Below are 23,380 nucleotides of genomic sequence, written 5' to 3' on the forward strand. Positions count from 1 at the left end.
AGACAAAAACATGAGGTATGCCCTGCTTTTACCCTTTATACCCTGCTATATATAGCTTAAACCCTGAAGACGAATACACTTACATGGTTCCGATATTCACCTTGGTATCATCATGGGAAGAAATAATCTCAGAGTTTAAATAGACGAAATCTAATTTAAAACAGGAAAAGAGTGGATAGCAATATTACTGTCGAAATCTGATGAATAATTGTTCGACTTCTATTAGAAAAACGAATCTTGAAGGACGTTTAATCCGGCTGTAAGCAGATAAGGTCTAATGTAATTCTGAAGTTTGGTTAGTGTTGACAGTATCGTTGAAATCGTTTGTAGACAATATCTACCAATGAGACCAGTTGTATAATTAGATATACTAAGTTTAACGCTTGTGTTTTATAGATACTAGTAATTCAGGTGCTAGATCGCGATGCGTCTCGGCCTTACTCAGACAAGTACTTCAGACAAGTCTAGTTCGATAGAGATACAAGACAGGATAAAATTGAATATTTGATTTTGAGACAGGTAACCTGCTACAACCATATTTGTTTAGCGATACTGGAATCGTACTGCGTAGATGGCATTGAATCAAGTCGTAGGATTAACTTCAGCAAGGCTTTTGCCATACCTAGGCCAGGGGACGCTGAAAGGAAGGAAAAGGATGGCCTGCAGGCTACAACTGTACGTCTATTTCCAAATCGTGTAGTAATGACTTTTTTTTTTTAATTTTAGATTGGGCTTACGGAGATGCTGCTGGCTTATAAAAGCTCTAAGCTGATTCTAGCCGAAGGTATAACGTGCAATCATAGTTGTTCGCAGTAAGCAGGTTTGCACAGTAATCCGTCCGCAGCGATTAAGCACGTGCGAATAGATATACTGATGAACTAATAGCGCTGCCCGGTACTGTTCTAACATTGTAAAGCAGTATGTACGTGTAGTTAATCCTACATGGCCTTTCTGATCTAGGTGTAAAATCCGCATCAGTTTCACATTGAATTCACATAGAAAAACAAAGCAAGCAACGTTAGTTCTTTTTTTTTATAATGCATTAAATACAGAGTTTACGAGTCATCTAGTAAGAAAATAAAGTATTATTTAAATACTTGTAACGTATTTTAAATTTTAATGACCAAATTTGTTCTTTATAGCAGCAACTGCTGATTGCGGGTGTTATTGCATACGCGAGCACGCGAAACAATCCTTGTTGTCTAAGTACGTATTGTTATAGAAGTGTTGTTTCATATCTGGGCTGTGATCTGAAGCGACAGTTCGATCTTATAACTTCATCCGATGGAACTCCAGTCACTTTTGGCTTAGAATTGGCCCTGGAAGCTCTGAGTATAACAAAGAGCCATTAGTTGTGTCGAGGTGCTACCACATGGTGCATAAATGTATGTAATTAAAAACAATCAATGCTAGTTTTCGTTGGCTGCTACGTCTTTTGGGAGCACTTCGGACTCATCACGGCACACCTGTTCCTCGTGAACCAACCACACTCGCCATTGCTACATAAGCCTTACATAAAAGACACTATGTGTGTTAAGCAAATTATCTTTGTTTGTTATGTTCCCTCTCGCGGTCAGGATTGTTTTCTCTAAATCCCAAATCTATAATAACGTCCGACATTATTTAATTTCCAAACACAGTGTTCTTTCTAAGTATTTCCTCATAGAGCTAAGTATGCAGTAACTGGGCTCGACGACAGACGATAAGATCTACACCAATGACTGACGGCAAAAGGAAGTATAACGAGTTCTAACAAAAAACCCCTGCGATCCATATTTAATAGCAGAAAATGTCGCATTTTGTAAGCTTACGACACAAAGTAAGCTAAGTAAGTGTAAGTTACCTACGAATTCAACACGAAAAGAATGATAAGTATTAATTTGATCATATATAAGACACGTTAGTTACGAGACCTGTGGTCCGTATCGCTAAATTCAAACAGCTCAAGTATTCAATTGCAAACGGATTTTCGTGGAGACCCAAAGCGGGAAATACTTTGACCGTTTTCACTATTCGGTACAATGTAATGTTGAGCAGTGGGTGTTATTGTCGCCTCAAATGCAATGAAAATGTTTACAAAAGGAGAAATACCAGATAACATCCCAGATAGTTAATATTATGCTGGCAAAATCAGCAACACAATTATTATGAAAGCATAGTTTGGAATCGTTTTTCTATTGAATTAGATTACTTATAGTGATACAAGCTGCCTCAAGTATATGCTCGCATTCCATGCAGCATTCCGCATGCAGAAAAATAATGAATAGAAAAAATAAGTTCTAATTAATCTTTCCAATGTTCTGATTATCGCAGTTACTTTCTTTTAAAAATACCAGGATATTGTGGACTGGTAATCAGGACGAACTAGTCACTCGTAAAAAAAACCTTTCAACTATTCTTACTGCACACTCCTTGACAGAACATCATTCATAATGCCGAATGTGACAGTTCAGATAAAAAAGAGATGCATAATGCAACTTTCGATGAATTTCTAAATTCTTTGCGAAATTTTTGACGAAACTGGGAGGTGGTCACGTAATGGTTGAGCGGGACAACTGGCTTAGTGGATCGCATGTTTACTGAAATATTGCAAGCGAAAGGTGGTTGCCTCATTTTATAATGGTTATGAAAACTGATACAGCTTACGGTAAGGGTCAACCTAGGTTTTGAGTGACTAGATCAGACTGGTAGGGCAGATTTGTTTTCAGCATGACACAGAATTTAGAACTAATAACGCAGTCTGTGTCAATCGATCAGACGTTAAGTGTTAAAATATCAAGCAAAAGTAAAAGCAAATAATTTGTGCGTTTATAAATCGACTTGAATGCTGCATTCAATCATCAAAGTTATTTTTATCAGTCGTGGACAAATGCCCACTTCGAGATTTATTTTAAGGCAAACTCATTGGCCATCGCGTATATTTAATAGAATCCAAAACCATAACGAGCTATATTACTAATTAAGAATCGCGAAGAGCGAGGCAATGGCTCCGTTCGAAGTGAGCGACTACTATGCCCATATTGGTGGGCATAATGAAAACATTTTAAATCCAATCTAGACTTTTTTAGCGTCGTCATTGTTACACAGGGCAGCATTCAAAATCATCACCATTTATGCGGCTATAACGCTAAAGTGGACACAAAAGGGCACCAAGGCGTTGTGCGCGATTCCTAATCTTTCACATACGATCTAGTGACAAAATTTTGCTCAACAGCAATTCCTCGAAGCATCGACAGTACATAGGATATCAATGTTTTCTGGAGAAGCTCCGATTAGTCCCGCGTGCTTAATCAATTTTCTATAGGGTAGTCTTTCACATAAATTTTACGCAAATATAAGATGCATACGTGTCAGGCAAACCATTTACGTCGATGGAAAAAATTATTTTACCATACAATAGTTACCATTTTTATTATATTTGCATGTAAAAAGACGTAACAAAAAGAGAGATGCTTCAAACGCGTGTTCCTTTCAGACGCTTTCAGCTTATTCAAACAAATTAATATCATAATAATAATAATAATAATAATAATAAATTAGATTCTAAAAAGGCTAATATTTCGCAGAGCAAGTATACGTTATACACTAGCCATGGTTATGTAAAGTGCTATGTAAAGAGCACGGCGCTATAACATTACTTCACTAGTCTGCACACACGCTTCACTTTAAAGCGGCAAATATAAATTTTCGCATATATAGTAATATGTACCGTCGATGCAGATACGGCTACTTACCGATTTGTATCAATAGATATATGGTATCTGACCCGATAGATAGACATGAAGAGGATTCAAACTTCGCGCGAATGCACTGCCGGACACGTTGCGCACGTCACATGACCAGTGGAGTCCCTCCTAGATGGCGCTAGCAGCGACGCTACTGGGTCCGCTCAACAAGCTGCCTTTAGTGCTAGTGCTGGTTGAAAATGGCTGCTGTCGGGTGGTCTGCGTCGCCGCCTTCCTGAACGCCATCGGCTCGTGTGATTGTTTATCAACAAGACGACCAGCTCAGTCAGTCACCTACCGGCTTGACGTCCTGTCAACGCGAGCCTCTCGGTGGACGTCAGGTGCGAGATAATTGCCAGCTGGGGCAATTAGCGGGGACTAAATGGGGTTGGCAACTTTCTTGAGTTGTTTCCCGTGTGTGAATACCGACCGACTAGTGTGACACCAGCGGTAGTGTTCATTGCGCCACTGACTGAATAGCCTGTCTACCCAGCCAAGCCAATGAATCTCGGTAGGATAGAAACGGAGTTAAGTCGCTGATCATCTCGTCTAATGTTTTCCATATCGTTCATTCGCAGCTTCGTTTGTTCCTTATTACTAAATCCCCTGTTTTTCTTCCGTTCTATCATGATCGCTAATCGGATTTTATTGGCCCTAATCTGCACTTCAACTTATGCTGTCCTCAGTGCGACGGTAGCCTCAGTTCTCATCGCAGCGCGCTGTACGAGCTTGCTATATAAGGTGTTTCGACGTAGTACCACCCAAGTGTCCATCTGTCGTTTAATATTGTTATGGTACATTAATATGAGAAAGGTGTTTAGAGTATACGTTAATGATTCGTACGTGTTCGAAGCGACATCTATAAACGTGTACGTCAGGCTCACTGCGCAAAGAGGCTGCTGTTGATGATAACAATAATAATAGTGACAATAACCGTCAAAATCATCATCATCCCGATAGTAGTAGTAAGGATAATACGGTAACGCTGCTCGATAGTGACCGTCGCTGGCATGGGCTGACTGAAACTGATATCGTTTAACCAACCTATCGTGTATTAGTCGACGCTTCATGCAAACATGGTGATCTTACGGCAACAAAAAGTCGCTGTCCGTGCTGCATAACTAGATCGCTTAGCGATAGTGTAATAATATCGCGTAATATTGCCGGTATTATGTCGAGATACTAATGCTCGTATGTGTGCTATTGCAGGACTCCCGGGATGTATGACTGTGCGTGAATTGTCGCTTGCTCTCATGTCTAATTCGAAGGCTATTGACAGCCAGGATATCCCCAGACAACAAAGAGATCCCAGACTGTTGGTGACGAGTCCGACTGGACCGGAGCTCAACAGAAAGTATGTCAGACGCCCGCTTTCAATCGCTGTTCAACTCTCATCAGCTGGAGCTGAAGAGAGCTGCTGCAAGCGGCGCTATAACAGGTCCCGATCCCAAACCGCTTGTGCACGATGACCCCTGGGGTATGAACACCCCCACTCAGGTAGGTCAAGTAATCGTCAAGCAAATATACGTGCACGTTACCTTGGTAACATGCCGCTGTTGATACTTCCATACAGTATAGGGCGGTTTCTCTCAGGAACCTATATTGGTCAGAAGTTAGGTGGTGACAGCGCATCTCTACTTACCAGCAGTGAGATGCTATGCGATAATGACTCTATCGTACTATACAATTAGCTGCTAGCGACATTGTACAGAAACTGTGCGCTATATTAGGGGAAGAAAAAGGAGTTTTGCAAGATTCATCTGTCCGCTTCTTACCTACTGTTGCTCCTGCTGCCACCTATCGTATCGTCGACACTAGCTGTCGTTGCAGCAGCAGCAGCAGCAGCAGCAGCGGGAGCTGTGGTTGATGGTCGAGTCCGGAGTCCGGAGAGTGCGGCCGTGGCAGCAGCAGCAGTGAACCATCGACGGCGCCAATGCTGACCTTGGATGACGTGTGTTGTGTGTTGGATCGGTCCAAGCTGTCCGATTGTGTGCTACTGCTGCGTATGCTGCCCTCTCCCCATTGGGACTTGGCGCTTAGTTCAAATTAACATCGTCATATGATCGCCACTTTCATGGGCCACCTGCCTGCTCAGTCGTTCTTCTCGCTCCTTCTCCCTCTTTAGCATTCCCTGAGTATTGCGTTAGTTCTTAATGATGGTCGTCACTATTACGATCATCATCACTGTCCAGATCGAGATGGAAACGCGCAGTGACGCTCAGTCAAATATTATTGTTTGCTGGTATGTAAACAATGTGATGCGGGGCGACTGCTGGCGATGTCGCTATGGCGGAATCGAGCCATTTGAAATTTGGGTAATAACGTCTAGAGAAATATAGTAACCATTTTTGTACTAAATATATAAAACATCTAACTGTTTCAAATGTATAGGAAAGTGTTAAATCTGTCGACAGAGTTAGTTAATGATGCTTGTAAGACAAGTAGCTAGCTGTCATACGATTTATGATATAGAAAATAATTCGCTCTAAAAATTATTGAATTGGAAAAAGCTACGCTTTTCCAATATCTTATATCTGCAATCTGCTTTTATATATGCGAAGGGTGAATCTACTAATACTCACTCAGCGTTTTGACCTGTAAAGCTAAAATGATAACAAACACTGGTATAGCGCAGGTATGACATAATCACTTAGTTTATCTATTGATTTTTTTGATAACTAACATTTTTTTGTCGTACATGGTTTGTTCTCTTGTTGTTTTACCTAATTTCTAGTTACCGTCAGCAGGAAAAGAGGCTACTGTGGGGCATCCATATTTGACTCCACCGCCAAGCGAACGGAAAGAGCCGGGATGGTCGCAGGCACACGGACATCAGCAAGCTTCAGGACAGGCTGCGCCGGGTAGTTTGGGACAGGATCCTGCTCACGATTTGCCCCCCGAACTGCTCAATCAAGGATGGCGCAAGTTTTTCTCGAAACGGGAGAACCGTTTCTATTTCTTTAACAAAGTTACCAATGAAAGCCTTTGGGAGATGCCACCAATGCCAGGCAGCAGCAGTGGTGTAAGTACTTGTCGTAACAGTTATTACAGTTAGCAAAGCAGGGGTTACCGGAAGGTTCCACCATAGTTCTAAACTCAAGCGATTTAATACTGAATAATCCTGCGCCCCATATAGTAACTATATATTCTATGTAGTTTACATTTAGCGTAAGAACTGACATAGAGTAACGGAGTATATTTCGAATGGCAACTCCGGCAGCTGTAAGTTAAGCTGAACAGTGCACTAATAGGGCGTGCTTGGCTCTGTTTTGTTGCTTTTGCTGTTGTCTACAGTACGACCCACTCACAGATCCGTTAGGCATTTCTGGACCATCTTCAGATATGCCGCCTACTCCTCCGCACCAAACGGGCAGTCCGCACCATCCGATGCCCCACAGTCACGCTCATCCTGTTCATCCTGGACCGCACCCAAGCCCACAGAAGCGACATGCCTCACTTGAGGGCGAAAGTTCAGCGAAAAAGAGCAGCGGCGCACAGAACTGGCTAAACGGTCCGTTCGATCTTGAAGTCGGGTCTAATATTATGATGGTGGAAAGGCCACCTTCCAGTCTACCTCCCCCCCTGCCTGAGATTGAGGTCTTCCGGGCGGTGTTGCTTCATAAGCTCAAGCAGCAATTTGGGGAGATGTGCCATTCGCGTGAAGGTATTGAGTGTCCACGAGACTGCTTCATTCGCTGGCTTGTCGAACGCAAGACGGTGGATCGTGGCAGCGAGCCAGTTTTCCCGTCTCAATGTTCACCGGAAATTTCGCAACTGATGTACCGCGAAATAATGGCGGACATTCCTATCAAGCTAGTAAAACCGAAATTTCCAGGGGACGCACGAAAGCAGCTAGCACGTTACGCAGAGGCGGCGAAGAAAATGATCGAGTCACGTAACGCCAGCCCTGAAAGCCGGAAAGTCGTGAAGTGGAACGTGGAAGACGCGTTCAGCTGGCTACGGCGAACCGTTAACGCCACCTATGACGACCATGCCGAACGTCTTAACCACTTACGGAAGCAGTGTCAGCCTCACCTTAACCAGGTGGCTCGCACATCTGTTGAAAGCATATGCAGCAAGATCTACAGCCTCAGCTCGGATTACGCCAAAAAGATTCATTCAAAACACTGGCAAGCTCTTAATGCACACGGTATCGAAGGTAAGAAGAAGAACTAAAGAGCCGAATAAACACACATGTCGTATGTAAAGTGTCCCGTGTAGTGTCGCGTGATCTGCTTAGTAGTAAAAAACGAGACACTAGCTTTTGTGTTGGTAAGCGTAATGGACTAGGTGCAAATTAAACAGAAAGATCTCAAACAATTTTTGATGACCATCGTTATTTTTTATGTTATGTGATGCTATATGTGTGCTAGATGCTATATGATGTGACGTGAGTAAATTTGACGTGGATAAACGTACATTTGATTCACTTTGAACTCGATTAAAGTTGTGCAAGAAAAGTATTCCTTGGGATCTTTCGAGTTAGAAATTTGCGGCCACTTACTCGCTTTTTTTTTGTTGTAGAACTAACTGCGCCACTGAGAGTAACGAACCCGAAGCGTGTCCACTGCTATCCGGTGCAACTCGCTTTATGCTACCCAAAGTCCCTAACTCCATGTGTCGAAATTTGCTATGATACCCGCGAAAGTTACCCGGCCACGATGCTCAAGTATAAAGGAGAGGTTACCCGACTCGGCACGCTCTACTTTCAAAAACTCGTTAGTACCAGGAAATCCACAATGGTTTTTCACTAGCCAAAACTTAGAACATACACAGTGAGATAATGATATGAAAATTCAAATAGATCATTTATTGAAGCGTAACAATATATCATTAGTTAAATTTTCTTTCAAAGTTCAGCCAGGTTTGTGAGCTCAGGTGTCTATAAATATAACGCCGTTTCGTGCCATTTCGCATGATACCAGCCTCATCGATATGTATGGTGTGCTGTTAGTTATGATTGTTGAAGAATTCTATAGAGGAATACGTGTTTTTTTCTATATGATCGCATAATTTTATTTGTGCTTATGACTTTTTCTTTTCTTAAATAGGATCTTGTGTAAAACTGCAGTAACTCCGTCATTGTTTTTTTTTTTTTACTTTACGTGCCAATGACCCTTAGGAGCAGCTTTACCGTGTCAGCTGCGGAGATGACAGAAAATTCGAGTTTTTCCTATCTCGTGTTTACTCGATGATTAAACGTTATCATTCGCTATTTTCGTTGGGTCAAAATGTCGACCCTCAGTGCACGGTTCATTTACTGCATTGCTCGTTGCCAAGCTCGGTCATGGGATGTCTTCACAAACATTTTGGAGTGACCTTCGAGGGATTTTCGTCACCACTCAACTGCTATTTCAAGTAGGTGTTTTAGCAGAAGCGGTTCGTAGTTTTTTAGCTTAGGTCATTTATCCATGAACGCGAGTTTAATTATTTTTATAGAAATGTGTTGCACTATACAAATAGTGTGGGTTACTCTATTAAGCGATATGTCGTATCTGTATTAGTGGTAACATTGAGTACTTCTGATTTTATAGGCAATACTGTTCACCGTTCGCTGACACCGATGGTTTCTTCGGTTCGCGCGGTGACTTTCTCAAGCTGCAGCCATTGTGCGGCTCTATACAGTTGCATCCTCCGGATGTTGAAGAGCTACTTATGGACAGCGTGCGACACGTTGAGAAACTCCTTTCTCAATCGCAGGTAAAATAAATTTAGATTCTTTGCTGGTAACTGCAATATAACGTTGAATTTTATTTGCATTTTCACTTTTTTGTAGTGGTGTTTCGTTGTTATGTATTTGTGTATTACGTTCTCTTATAGCTGTCAAGGGATCTGCCTATCGACACCGACCCCTTAAGAAAATACACGTTCTTATATTTTTTACTCAGCCAAGTACGTAGTATGTAGTCGGAAACCAATATAGCAGGATAGCCAATCTATTGGCGGTTTTTTGGAAAGTGCTTGTGTTGACCACCTTTCATTAATAAATAGTGTCGGATGCTCACGTCAACATGCTATATGTATCTGGATGTTTTTTGGCGCCTTATTTCCCGCTTTGGATAATTCATAACTAACTAAGATTTCTTCATACGGTTTTCCTTACACTTGCAGGATCCGTTGTCATTTATCATCTTTACGTTGTCGGAGCCGCTGTCAGACTCCTCCGAGCAGGCTTTGAACCTACTGCAGTCATCACGCTACAAACGAGAGCAGATCTCATTATCTGCGTTTGAGTACGAATTGCGTCATGGCTTTCAACATATGATCAGCCGAGCGGACATACTATTCAAGCCGAACTTTGGCATGGACATCTATTTTTTACAAAACGACGCCGGGTATGCTCACTGGGGCCCAACGCCGGAGAGAATCGAAGCACTGCGGGATTCGTTTAAGCTGGGTCTAGATTCTCTCAGAGAAGAAAGTCATATACCGGTTATGGTGAATCCGCCACAGCCGGTTAAAAAGATTTAGAAAAGCAGAAAGAAGGAGAAATATAATACGCTCACAGTGCACGTACTCCCTACTGGATGTGATTCGGCTTTTTGACAAAAATGTTTTCAAGAGATTTGCTACCTGTATATTGGTAAGATTAATTAGGAAAAATGAGCATGTGCATAGGCATCTAAGACAATAAGATATTCTAGACAAAGTACAGCCTACTAGATAGTGCTCCAAGCATGATAGCGTGACAGCTGAAATCTAAACGAGTGTGTCTCTTTATTGTCACGTATGACTACGCAAAGTTAATGCAACGAACGGGTACGGTGTCGCCCATACAAAAAAATAGCGGTTGTCAAAAAAAACTAAACATATGTCATTGTATAAAGATGGAAGAAACAGACGTATCCTGGTCTTTCCCAGGGTGAATAGCAAAAAATAGACATAACATGACATGACGCTAGATTAAAAAAAACTGGAAGACTTTGGAGGATGATTTGACGACAACGAGTCATTGTCTTCAACATCTCTAATTGAGCCCGTTTTCATAGATGAAATTGAAAAAATAAGTCGTGAAGAACGAAAGCTCAATTCGTGTGAGAGGGCTATATGTAGAGAGCGGCTAGAAAGTTGATGACTGGTGTCTCGTTATCATTAAAGGACTTCGTGTCTGATCGATCAGCAGTTAACGGGTCTCATCATTGTCACGACGGAAGTAATAATTACGATGCCTTTCTTTACACAATCTTTCTTTCAAATCTTTTATCTTTTCTTGATCGACACGGACGCTCTTTTGCAGTTTTTCCATTTCATGTATTCTGTACTAAATGGCCTGTAAAAATCTATTCGAGAACTTCCGTCAAATTTAGAAACGATATATAAATCTATATATGTATACATAGATAATGGGAAAGTAAACATGAACCTTGGGATTTGTGAACGTAGCAACTACGTGTTTGAGTATTGGAGGTAAGAAAACCTGCTTTCTCTTTTAGTGTTTTCCTAGTGTTAGAAATTGTACTGGAAAATGGCGAAATTAGATTCTTGGTTGGTAAGTATCTTCAATGGTACTGTTAAGCTCTGAAGCTCTATCGAACCTGATTCGTAACCACTTCGTCTTTAAATCCGAGGGTTCATAGAAATGAATATACGTGAATACATAACTATAAATATAGAATAGAGCAAAACATGTGAGAGAGAATTACCGATATTCAGCATATGCGAAAATCGGCAAAGACAGAACAAGGGGCCAAACTGTTATTTTCACCAGATGAGTTAATTAAATAGGGTGTCAACTTCCGTCAAGTTTACCTTGGCCGATCACATTTTTGTTAATTAGCACACATCAGCCATGAGGTAGTCATATGTCAACGATAGAGACGTAGTTAACGTTACATGACTACCCAATGGTTTGTGCCGAAAATAACTAAAAATTACGCCGTCCGTCGACAACTGTAATCACTGACTGGTTTTCATCCATTGGAAGCTCCCTATGCTCCTTGAAAACTCTCACTCAGCACGCACACGCGCTGGATACTCTGGAACACCAACCAAGACATACTTAAAATTTCGATCAAATTAAAAAAACGATAAAACGAACGAGGAATTTGGCGACTTTGAACTATTCCAGTCGGCGTTACCGGTAACAACAACAATACAAATAACGATTGAATTGTTCTGTGCATCACAAGCAGCCAAACATCCGGAAAAAATATTCCACGATGTATATATATATATATATATATTAGACAGACAGTGTGGAAGGTAAGACTGAGGGAGAGGTGGGATAGTAATTATTCACCACTGATTAATTATTTTAATATTATCATCATTACTACGGATCACGTTATAATAATTATATCCATCAAGTGGCAAAGTAAAGCGAAGAGAAAACGTTTGTCGTATATCTCTCTCGGTGGACTTATAACATTTTGGTTGGCTATTACTATTATTAAATTACTCATTATTGGCAAATTAGTTTGCTAGAAGACGTGCCCGGAACCGCAAGAATATCATTATGTTCATACGTTTTATGTACGCCATATTCCAAGTTCATCCGTTCCGCCATCGTTGGCATATATTAGAAGATGACGAAATGATAAAATCATGGGATGCAGTAGATGAAAGTAAAGCGGAAATTTTACGAATGAATTCCATAGAAAAACGAAACTTTGAAAAGTTGCAAAATGAGAACTTATTAAAACTTGCGAATGTTACATCGTGATCATTGTCAAAAGTCATAATCAAGCAGAACGCAAAAAAGAAAGGACGTCGGGACCTATAAAAAATGCGGTGTTCTTCTCAAGGCTACGACAGCCATAAGAACAACAACAGTAATACTTTATTTATAAACACATAATTAAACATTTAGAAAATATAAAATTAATTTATAGTATCTTACGCGTCGGGGGGTGAAAATGGTGTTCTTTGTAATTTTAGTTACACTCCGTGTACATAAAATTCGTTTCTGTATAGTTCTCGGCCTGTAAAATAATGGTGAAATAAAAAAAATGTTCATAAAAATCTGAAATCTGATGACTCATATGATAGCATTTCAATTTTAATGGAACTTCATTGCATAGGAGAAATTGTTAAACATAAGTCATTTCAGATGGATTGGAATGACATTTCTAGGTAAGTTATTTAAATAATTAACGAACCAAACAGGAACGTCTAAAACAAAACATGAGGCGATTTTTATCGGTTTCGGCAAATCTCATTCCAAATTAATTGGCGAAATCCTCTTCGTTTCTTTGGAGGGCGTTCCATCCTCACCATTCGAGTAGTTAGTTGTAATCGATTAGTTTCGTTTGGTAGCTACACGTTATAGTCTATGGAACCTTATGCTTCAGTACAGTTCAAACTTTTTTGATTCCTCCAGAGATGGGTTTTCAAAGAAGTATGTAATTTTTCTCAAATATGATTTTCTTTTGAGTCGTAAGGTTTCCCGTTTAAAGAAGTTAAAGAGGTTTAAACAACCATAGATGCAGCAGGTTTGCAGTAAAATTTAATGCTTCATATGCCAGGAGAGTGACCATTGCAGGTTTAAGTGTACTTGTAGGCAACCCACAGCTGGCTCTACATTTCGTCAGCCAACAGTAGGTATTGCTGTTTGTTTTAATGCTGCTCACATCAGCCAGTCCTGCTAAGCACCAATAAAGGCCTGAAAATAATCATGGACAACAAATAAGTCGCTCACGGAGTATTTACAAAATTTGCAGGTGGTTCGCAATCTTAGAAATGACTGTGCAAATTATTGCGGTAGAGTTATCATTCCTTTCGCTGTAAGGAAAAGAAAACTTATAGATAATAACAGTGGATGGCGATGGCAAAAGCCAAGTGGAAGCTGAGTGGGGGATCAAATTGATGAAGGCTTACGGAAGCAACTAAAGAGCGAAAATCGATATGGCAGTGGCGGTTTCTTTCGGTCCTTGCCGGCCGATAAGCAAAGGCGGAAACACCCGATGTTGAAACATCAAGTGTGGGAATGGACGCACGGCATCGGAAATGGCTGTGGACTAAAATATTGTATAAACAGTATAAATAAAACGTGTATGGACTAGTTGAATATTACAGGGAAAATATATTTCTTGTAGGTCAAATGTAAGGCTCAGGTTGGGAGATTGAACGTGTTTTTGTCGAGGACACTAGCCACTTATAAGAACCAAGTCGGTTTTTTTTTTGTTAGTACTTCAGATAGTCTATTAATTTTTGTGATAGGTGAGGTGCCTTAGATGCGGAACGAACGTAGATAGACTTCGTTTCGAGCTGGAATCGGCCGGCTGTCTACTACCAAACGTAAAACTCCAATTTTAAGTAATTGTCACCGTCGATGCGATCGAACAGAACCAAGTGAGGTTTACCATATTTTGCTGGAGTAAGGAATATTTTACTGGGTAAGGTTGTTGGCCATAATCGGTTGATAGTGGCATATTGTCGTGACACCACCAAGCTTCTTTTTTCTTGTTACAGTAAAATGTGGGCCTGTTTTTATGCACTACCAGAGATAGAGGGAGACTATTTCAAACTTCGATTCGAAGTTCTCTCTGTTGTGTGAAACTCGGGCGCATCACAGTTCTATGCACAACAAATTGCTCCGACAGTGCTAACGTAATACTGCGTAACGAGGATGAGATTAAGATCGTGGGGTACTTGGTCAGGTTCCGGTGATGACCGAAGCAGTAATGAAATAAAGCCGTTTTTTGAAACTCACGTGTCCCAAACTGGGCCGGAACATACAAACATACATATACAATGTGAAGTGCACGACCGCCGCTTGAGCCGCTTCGAGGTTAATAGCAAAATGAGAATTCTCAAAGTAAACAGGTGTTCTATAGCCAAAGGAGCAGAAATTCTTTCTAACAGTAATTTGTCGTGGCAGTGTCACAGTGCTTCCGTGGATACAAATGTGACATCACCACTGTACAAGATACGCTAGTCCTTACGACTACATCCTTTCCGACGCAGCCATAATCGGAAGGAAAAGACGTCTTCGACAATGAAGCCTATAAGAAAATTCCATGTGACAATAACGTGAAAATTAATAGTGGCTTAACGTGAAGGATTACGGTATTATCTGCACATGCAGACATACTAGTAGTAGAAGGTCTAGAATTATGTAATATATGAATCCGCAAAAAAAATTTATATTGGGTTCTCGAAGACATATTTATTGTTTTCAAGCCAACATTTAAGTAAACATTTTTGGTATTTTAACACAATATTACTAATAAACGCAATAAACGCCATTTTGATCAGTTACCTTCTGCAATTGTTCTGGTAGCATTATAACCCCGTCATTGTAGAATTCTGATATTACCGTTGAAAATAAATGAATATTATCAAGGGTATTCCGCAGAAACCAAAACCAATGACAGTCTAGTAGTCCAAGATTCAGACTTTGCAACGGATGCGTAAAAAAATTTGTATCCAAGTTCTCTCAGTTTTGACCAGGTAGTTAAACATGTATATTGTTTAGCATTGTCATGGTGGAAGACGACGTCTCTTCTATTTACCACTTGCGATTAATTTTTTTTAATGGCGTGGTGTAATGGTTGGTTATCGACAGCAGAGCTATAAATCACCTTTTTTTATTTGCATTTTTTGTCCGTATATGATGCGCTTTTCATCACTTATAATTAATGATTTTAAAAATGGTTCGGTTAGATTTCTGTGGGGTTTTGCAGATAGAAGTACAATTGAGGCGTTTTTTTTTTACGTTGGTTCGCGTGGCACCCAAAAAATCGAGTTTTTCTTGTGTAGCCAGCTGTTTTCAAATGGTTTAAAACTGGTTGATGGTGGATGTTTAATTTCTTGGCGATGTCGTGGCTATTGACGTGTCGATCGTGCTCAGCTTTCGCAATCATTTTACCAACTTTTTTCATAACCGGTCGGCTACTACCAGGGGCATCCTTCGCAACGGTATTTCCAGACCAAAACCGACAAATCTATTTTAAGCCGTTTCTTCCGATAACGCATCTTTACTATAAACAGCACAAGAAAAAAATTTAGGGCCCTGTGCAACATTTGGCCTTTAGTGTAATTTCGTTGTAAAGTATAGCAAATTTTTGCAAAAATTTTACTCGTCTTCAGGACACTCTATCTTAAATCTGAATAAAGACGCAACAATTTTGTGATATATATTACTGCTAGACCTCAACCTTCAAATAACACCAACGCTGACTTAATGCGACCCATTGTACTTAAAATATGTGACTTTAGAGCCATATGGTCTATACTTTTCCGACAATCCAAGACATTGACTTACATATATAATTTAAATAATTGTTAAGCTTGGTGTCAGAATATAGTGAAATCACGCTGAAAAGTGATATTCTAGGGAACTTGAAAATAGCAATAGCACTTACTTAACTTTTTGGATGAACCTCCCGCTGATGACCCGCGAGTGACCACCTATGATGCATAGTTTTGGCTTAGATAGAACTCTTGACTTATTAGAAAACTTTCTTAACTTGAATCGTTCCATAAGTGAAAATATATGAGAATTTCCCTATGAGAAACCTAACGTTTAATTATAGCAAACTAAAATTGTATGTTCGTTCCATTTTTGAAATGCCCCCTTATGTAAATCTCTAAAACCATATGTTCAATAGAAAAACGTTACGCAGTTTTCTGTTTTAGCTTTAACTAACAGAACTTTATTTGAGCTTATATGTTATGAAGCTGCACCAAACTAAACCAAATGACCCATATTAACAATATGTACCTAAAGAATGTTGCTAAGCAATAGTACCAACCTGCCATTCTTTTTAAACAGTAATTCGCATAGAGACATAACTATATAGCCATTCATTGTCATTTTATCAATTCTACTTCGACGTTCAGTCCACAATCAAGTCGTGGATACAGGCACTGGCACAGCGGTGTATCATGGGCTTTTCGAGGAGAGAAAAATACAGGGCTAACGTATTCTACGTGAAATTTTGCTTACACCGCCCGATTTACGTATGTTTCGCTTTGAGCCTGTAGAGAAGGTGCTCGCCTGATTGCCACAACACTTAAGACATAACTGCAAGCATTGACGTCCGTAATATTGTCTTGAATTTTGATATATTCGAGAAATTATAACACTTTTAAACTCATATATCGGGAATAGGTGACCGTATTGACATATCTCTTATCTATCCGTTTTTCTCTTTTATTCGTTTCCAGAAGCCAACGGACGTCTATGGTGAATTGGTTCGCAAAGAAAAATTCGCCAGCCATTCCTTCGAAATAAACCTTATAACGCCGATATGCCACTTTGTTTGTATGTACTCTCTCCGAAAACGAACGTCAGTATTTAATCGTTGTATCGCATTTCTAAATACTACCAGTGGGACAGTAACGGCAGAACGAGTTGTACAATAATCGTAATAAAAGATACAAGCTTCAGACTAAGCATCGTTGGTGACGATAAGGTTTTATTTCAATACGCGCGCAATCATAGATTATTCCTCAACTTGTAAACCTAGGCCTTGAAAAGAAAACCTTCCTTCCTTCCTTCCTTCCTTTATTCAATTCGTTATCGAAGATAAGCCTAACCTCCGTTCGCGCTAGGCTGATTCACTCTCATCGGTGTCGGACGATTATACTATATTTATTCGCGTTAATACGCAGTATGTAGGACCAAGCCATTTTTGTCAATGCGTACATTGCCAGAATGGTAAAAAGGAGTAAGTAATGTAGAATATGAGGCACTGATAGCTGTCGTAGTTCGTAATCACAGTGTTTACATTCACATCACCCTGTTTGATGGATAGGAACATGGCAGCTAGTGTGACTCTATAGAAGGTTATGGACACGTAGTCGTGTCAGATAAATCGGCAAATGGTGAACTTTTTTTTAGTTCTATTTAATATCGTTACTGAATGCACTCCCGTACGTACACAGTGCTTATTATTTTTCTTTCATTTCGAAGCTCAATATGTGTACTCTGAGTTTCGACTTTAAATTCGAATCACCTATCGACCTCGGTTGTTCGCCAAGTGTCAATTAGTTTCGTACGGAAATTCAAGCAATCCGAAGACTTGCCCAGAGCTACTTATACGACGTTGAGGTAGATGGCGCCTGCTGCCTCGAGGCTGATTAAGCTCAGACGAGATGATACCACTTACGTATGATACCAAACGATGGGGAAGGTTCTGATTGCAAATAACCTAATTGTCAGAATAGCTCATTTGAATATTCGATAATTAACATGGTGTCGGCCTGAAGCCTTCAATGTACTCTGTGAATGTGAGTCTAAATTATAGTAACTTTACACAAATTACTTCCGAACGGTAAGTGATGCCGTTTTATTTCTAGCTAGGTCGCTTCGTAGGAACCTTTCTGTCTCATGTTTCACAAATCGTTCCGTTTTATTGAATTTTATATAGATATTGTTCTTATTCATAAGCATGTATAACGACCATCCAATTTGAAGCTATGCAAGAACGGTCTCCACATATGAATACAAACCTATGATATCTAGATGTAAAACAAAAATTGTGCGTAAAGCATTGGTTTGATTCATCACTGTAGAAACTATTAACAAATCTCTATGTATTTACTCGTTGCTTTGAGATGTTCCACTGTGTGTTTTTATAGCCATCGGATAGTAGTACTGAAAAGACCTTGAGACGTTGCGTCGTCACGAACGAAAACAAATTATCAGAGGATCTATCTCCGAACTATTCACTAGCTGTTGTGTGGCTCATGTTCCCATCTAGCCAAAAGCAGATTTCGCAAGCTAAAACATCGGAGCCATTACCCACGCATATTGCATCAATTGTGAAGCTGTTCGACGTGTTGTTCGTTTATTCCATCTTGAATTCAGTGGGTCAGAAATATCTGTAATTATGAAATCAATCAGTTTTAGTGGCCCCAGAGTACCGCTCTGGTGCTTAAGATTTTTTTTGATACAGGCGTACTTCGAAGTGTGTCAAGTGTTCGCTAATGAAACCCTACGAAATCTGAGGTCATCTTCAAAAAACGTGTACGGATACGACAACATGATATGAGGTTACTGAATATAATTTAAATACTTTGAGCATAAATACGCAGTTCACACGGTTCGAGCTAAGCTAAAATTTTTTCCAAAAAAAAAAAATTAACAGATTTCATGTGTTTGGTTGCATGAGATCTGTGGTCTCCAAGAAGGTCTACTTCTTCTTTCCCGAAAAACCTTTAGTTTTCGGGTCGACTATATTGCCCATCCAACAAAATGACCTCTTTTGAGATCATTCTCAGCCTATTCGTCAATTACCTTATGGAAGATATAGTAATTAGTACGTATTGTCTTTTCCGCGTCGAGGATAATATCCTGCGCAGCGAAATCTGAACAAAAGAACAGAACTTAGCTATGCACCTAAGTTTGTGGCACTATTATGGTACTGTCTATATAGTTGAAGTGGTTCAAAAACAAGATCAGTTCGGGCTTATTATGTTTAGGCCCTTCATACTTAGATAGGAAAATCATTTAAGATCTGAATTGATGAATAGGTTCGTGCACTACGGTCGTTATCGCTTGAAAACTCGCAATAAGGCCTAGTTAGCATTAGGCCCTAGTAGCCTAGGAGTGGCAAAAGTTCAAATCCATCGACGGTGAAATATTATTTGTTCTACCTCGACTCTCTACTAAAAATAGCAGATTAAACAGGTGAAAACTGATTTTGGGTCGGTACTACATTAGCAAGTTATGCGCCGATCCGTGTGTTAGTACGCAGTGAGTCACTACAGTATCGTGCCTCGTTTGATTTTTTTCCTGTGAATGAAACCTAGGAAAAATTTACATCACCCAATATATCGCAAAAATTTAGGGCAAGTAATGTAAATCTTAGAGAGTGATCTTCGCACGTAACGGTAGATCCACTGACACCTAGATTTCCTATCGAAGGAAAGGTATTCATTATCGTTAGCTCCACGTGTTCTTTAAAGCACTTTTGAAGTATGAGCAGACTGAGATAAATTAAAAAAGAAGGCAGTAACTAAAATCTGACATTGCTCACTCATCGATCTAATGTATGCGAAATAGACTTGTAAATTTCAACTTTTGGTTTAAGTTAAAAGTAAGATTTGATTATTTAACAATCCACTGGGTACCTATTGTCTTTATATGGTAAAAGACCATCTAATGTTATTCGTTAATAACTCAAGCTAGCTCAAAAATGAAATACTGTTCCCATCACTACATTTAAATGAATCAATAATTTGGACTGTGTATCTGGCCAAATTAGATATCTACAATTTCAGTTATAACGGAAAGCAGATTTTCATCTGTAAAGGCGCAAAGGCATGAAGAAAATTCCCTGTGACATCGTTTGCTCTGTATAAAAAGCCTAGTTTTCTATACAATTTTTTTGTCCATTTATTTCATCTCAGCCGTAAAAACGTTCCTCGCTTGAACCTGAATGGATTACCTTCATTGCAGAGCGTGTGCTCACATATTATTCATTCTACTTACTTATTTAGTATTCGATAAAATGATGGGTGTACATGCTGCATTCACATGTTTCTCCAAATTTATTAACAAACAATTATGCCGGATTTATTTTCGAGCTTTGAAATCACTAAATATGCACTATCAGCTTAATACCTAAATTTTGAACAACACCTTTGCATGTTTTCCACGACCTTCTGACAGTCTGCCGTAATCTCGTGAAGTTATTTCAACCAAAACAAAAGGTAGCAGACGAAATTACACGTCATGCGCACCGCGCAACCAGTGCGATTCGGTGAAACGTTTGAGACTGTCAATGAATAGCCTAGAATACGCTTAAAATTTACTTGCTGACAATAGAAGGGCTAATTTCTCAAGAGAAAGACGCTAAATTTGCTAGGTTGGTTATTAGGGATTATGTTAATCATTGATGCTCTTACAAAGTTGGTATGACGATAAAAAACAAGTCGCTAAGTTGCTAGAACTTGTAAATTAGATACTCATGCAGAGCTCAGCTTACTTGCACTGTTAACAAGTTAATATGAGTCATTTTTAAGAGGTATTAAACCTATAATTACTAGCATTCTCTTGCCGTAAATTTGGAGTTTATGGGCGCGATTATAGACACCCATAGAAGACACCGTTTGCAAGCAGACTTGAATTGAGGTGTTCAACTTTAATTCTTGTCGTCCGACATTTAATCGGCCATTTCCTGCTCATGTACTACAGTAAGCTTCGATGACGTTTTGTCATCCAAAACGTCCTATCTGAATGAATATAAGCAGGTGTGCCTAAGCGCAATTAAACAGTTGGAACAGTTGAAATTCTCTGTATTACCTGTGATATAGAATTCGTTTAGTCCGTGCATAATCAGCTGAGATAGTTTCGATATGTGCTACGAACATCCGAAACAAAGCTGTTCCTTAGGTGACGTTCACTAATAGAGAAAAAAAAACTTCTTTCAATTAAAAATAACATAACACGAAACCTTAGTGGGACTATATTGGGAAATGCGGCTTCGTAGTCTATATAAATGTGCAAAGAAAAGACATCGTTATTAACAACTGTAATCAGCAGTCAATACGGATGTTTCATTTCGGAAAGTGCCGGAGAGGTCAGGAATATCGGCCTTTTTCTTGATTTAGAGTTCGTCGCTTGAACTTGTCACACGTCGCCACACGACCCTACGAATATGGTGTCACCCGTAGCAATAGTTAAATTAGCTCGTTAGGTATAGGTATTATAGGAGAATGGCTGTCACTATTTGATCTATATAACAATGATAAGTAGCACATATTCTTTTGTACCAGCCTCGTTAATATCTTCATCCAATAGCGCACAGTATTGCATATAGTAGGCACTGAGCATACACACCCGACGCTACCCAGTTCTATTCCGTTGGTTGCAATAAAACCTAAAGCGTGTTCAGATCTGTTCAACTTGAACTGGGGTTCTGAAGGGGAACTTGTCGCATTTGCAACTCGGCCCTTCCGTTGCGACCATCTTTGTTATTCCACTGCAATTTTCGTTTTGTAGCATAACCTGTTTCACGTAACGCATTGCTTTTCTCGAATTAGGCTCTTGCACTGTCATGTTATTGCCCGGTTTTGGTAGCTTTCTCCTCATTAAACGGTATCTTTTTGACATTATTTCTCTGTCTCAAAGCGAAATTGTCCTCAATCAAATTCCCATGTAAGTATTAGGCCGGCTGAAAAATAAACAACGTATCACACCTGAACCATTCGGTTACAATAGATAACACAACCTGTTTTGGTGCTTATTATCTGGAGAAAAATGGACCCATTTTTGCATTTATTATTATGTCAGCCGTTGTTCGGGTCACTGCTGGAAAAGGACATTTTTTTCCAATTTGCATTAAGTTCAATGGGGCGGGCCTTTTTTTCTTTTGTTTTTTTTTATGATGTTTTTGCGAATAAAAGTTATAAATACCTTTAAAAGCATTTCAGAGATCGTTGGTGTTTACAGGATGGGTTTTCGTTTCGGAAGCAGTAAGGTTTGCGGTAGAGGGTAAGGATATAATCTTCTGGAAAATTTGATCGACGTATCGACTGCAGCCGTTCTAAATTTTCACACAAACGTTCTGTATCTAAATAAACGAGAATGCATAAAATCTCTAAATTTGAAGCAAAAAAGTTTTCACAGTTTCTTACGTTGAAATTAATGTACGCCTACTAATTCAAGTTTTTTTTTCTTTTTTTGGACACACAAACAAGATTTTCTATGGGGATGTGTCTCGCAAAAGCCATGTTTATTTTGAGCTGCTATATAGCAGTAAAGCAAAGCATGCTAACATCCTTAAAACCCAGTCTACTCGTGAATATAACTCTAGAAAAACCAGTTATTCGAGCATCGAGAACCACTTCATTGCATCGATAATTTCCTTAAGTCGAGATAAAAAAAAAACAGTCACGTGCCTTTATCCTACAGCAACCCAGAGGACAAAATGTGCGCAAACTGATGGTTTGTACGCGGCAAATGATTTGCTCTAATATTTAGCGGCCATAGTAAAGCCCAATTTGAAATTTTATAAAACGCTAGAGGCGTTCCTATGTCCTTGCACCTTTGTATAACTTGGTCTAGTTTGAATTAAAATAATTAGCATAGTTGCCCTTTGCCTGCGTTCATTTATTATTATTATACAAGCGTGTCTGCCATAAGAGAATAGAAAGGACGGCTCGGGCAGTGTCTAGCGTGTGTTTTTTCAAGAAAAAAGGCCCTCCCTATCCCTGCCAATCCATGATACCCGCCACTGTTTGTATGTTTTATGATATGCACCAAAATTACATATGACCTCCTCGTCTCTTCAGCCCGTCCTTCTAAGTCCATAATCTTGTCCGTACAACGTCCGGGCCATATAATGGAGTATATAGACTACGCCTCCGCAGCAGCAACGGCCGCAGGGCAGCCAAGGACAACGGGCGTTCAGGCAATGTATGTTGCTGGTATTGCTACGGAGGTTAAACTTTTCAACACAGAACGAATAAATTAAATTAGCCGTCCATCTTGAATACACAAACTCGAACTCCAGAAAATGTTGAAATACTCTCTGAGTGCCAGAGCCACTGTGATGTTCCAGCGTGCGGAAGAGTGCGGCATAAAATGCAACGCGCGTGTCGACGCTCGCCGGTTGCCGCCTGCTTAGTCGCTGATGAGCTCGCCCGTCGGCTAGAAGTTTACGCTGCCAATCCGTCCTGTTTTCCTTAACCGCAGTTTATGCTTCTACTATTAGACAGTGACCGCTGCTGATGTTGATGCTAAAAGCCACTGTATGAGACTA

The 23,380-nt window shown here is 39.8% G+C and overlaps 1 protein-coding gene and 1 long non-coding RNA gene across 6 annotated transcripts; one reads left to right on the forward strand and one right to left on the reverse strand.

The window, feature by feature from the left end:
* Positions 1-3,908: 3,908 nt before the first annotated feature.
* LOC111255377 (mRNA (2'-O-methyladenosine-N(6)-)-methyltransferase-like) lies at positions 3,909-10,847 on the forward strand. 5 transcript variants are annotated; one of them, XM_086991777.1, is made up of 8 exons: positions 3,909-4,252; positions 4,935-5,222; positions 6,460-6,747; positions 7,020-7,884; positions 8,250-8,443; positions 8,848-9,083; positions 9,260-9,425; positions 9,837-10,847. In XM_086991777.1, the coding sequence occupies exons 2-8, from the start codon at positions 5,082-5,084 to the stop codon at positions 10,194-10,196; spliced, it is 2,250 nt and encodes a 749-aa protein (XP_086847903.1). In that variant the 5' UTR covers positions 3,909-4,252; positions 4,935-5,081; the 3' UTR covers positions 10,197-10,847. The 5 variants fall into 5 exon arrangements, with proteins under 5 accessions (XP_086847903.1, XP_022673021.1, XP_022673025.1 ...); XM_022817286.2 differs by having other exon boundaries at positions 3,909-4,236; XM_022817290.2 differs by having other exon boundaries at positions 3,909-4,066.
* Positions 10,848-14,852: 4,005 nt separating this feature from the next.
* Positions 14,853-18,332, reverse strand: LOC147758681 (uncharacterized). The gene is made up of 3 exons (XR_015324204.1): positions 18,215-18,332; positions 16,031-16,076; positions 14,853-15,646 (listed from the first exon to the last, which is right to left on the reverse strand). It is a non-coding gene; the product is annotated as an uncharacterized LOC147758681 (long non-coding RNA).
* Between the last annotated feature and the right edge of the window lie 5,048 nt (positions 18,333-23,380).

This window comes from Varroa destructor, unplaced genomic scaffold (genome assembly GCF_002443255.2).
Source record: "Varroa destructor unplaced genomic scaffold, Vdes_3.0 BEIS01000001.1, whole genome shotgun sequence".
Taxonomy (NCBI): domain Eukaryota; kingdom Metazoa; phylum Arthropoda; class Arachnida; order Mesostigmata; family Varroidae; genus Varroa; species Varroa destructor.

What these genes read in the sequence shown, in the direction of transcription:
- LOC111255377 (XM_022817285.2), top strand. Translation starts at nt 5,879, where the DNA reads ATGATGGTCGTCACTATTACGATCATCATCACTGTCCAGATCGAGATG. An exon ending in TGCCAGGCAGCAGCAGTGGT is followed by an intron (nt 6,748 to 7,019) that starts GTAAGTACTTGT and finishes TGTTGTCTACAG; the next exon opens with TACGACCCACTCACAGATCC. An exon ending in CGCTCTACTTTCAAAAACTC is followed by an intron (nt 8,444 to 8,847) that starts GTTAGTACCAGG and finishes AATGACCCTTAG; the next exon opens with GAGCAGCTTTACCGTGTCAG.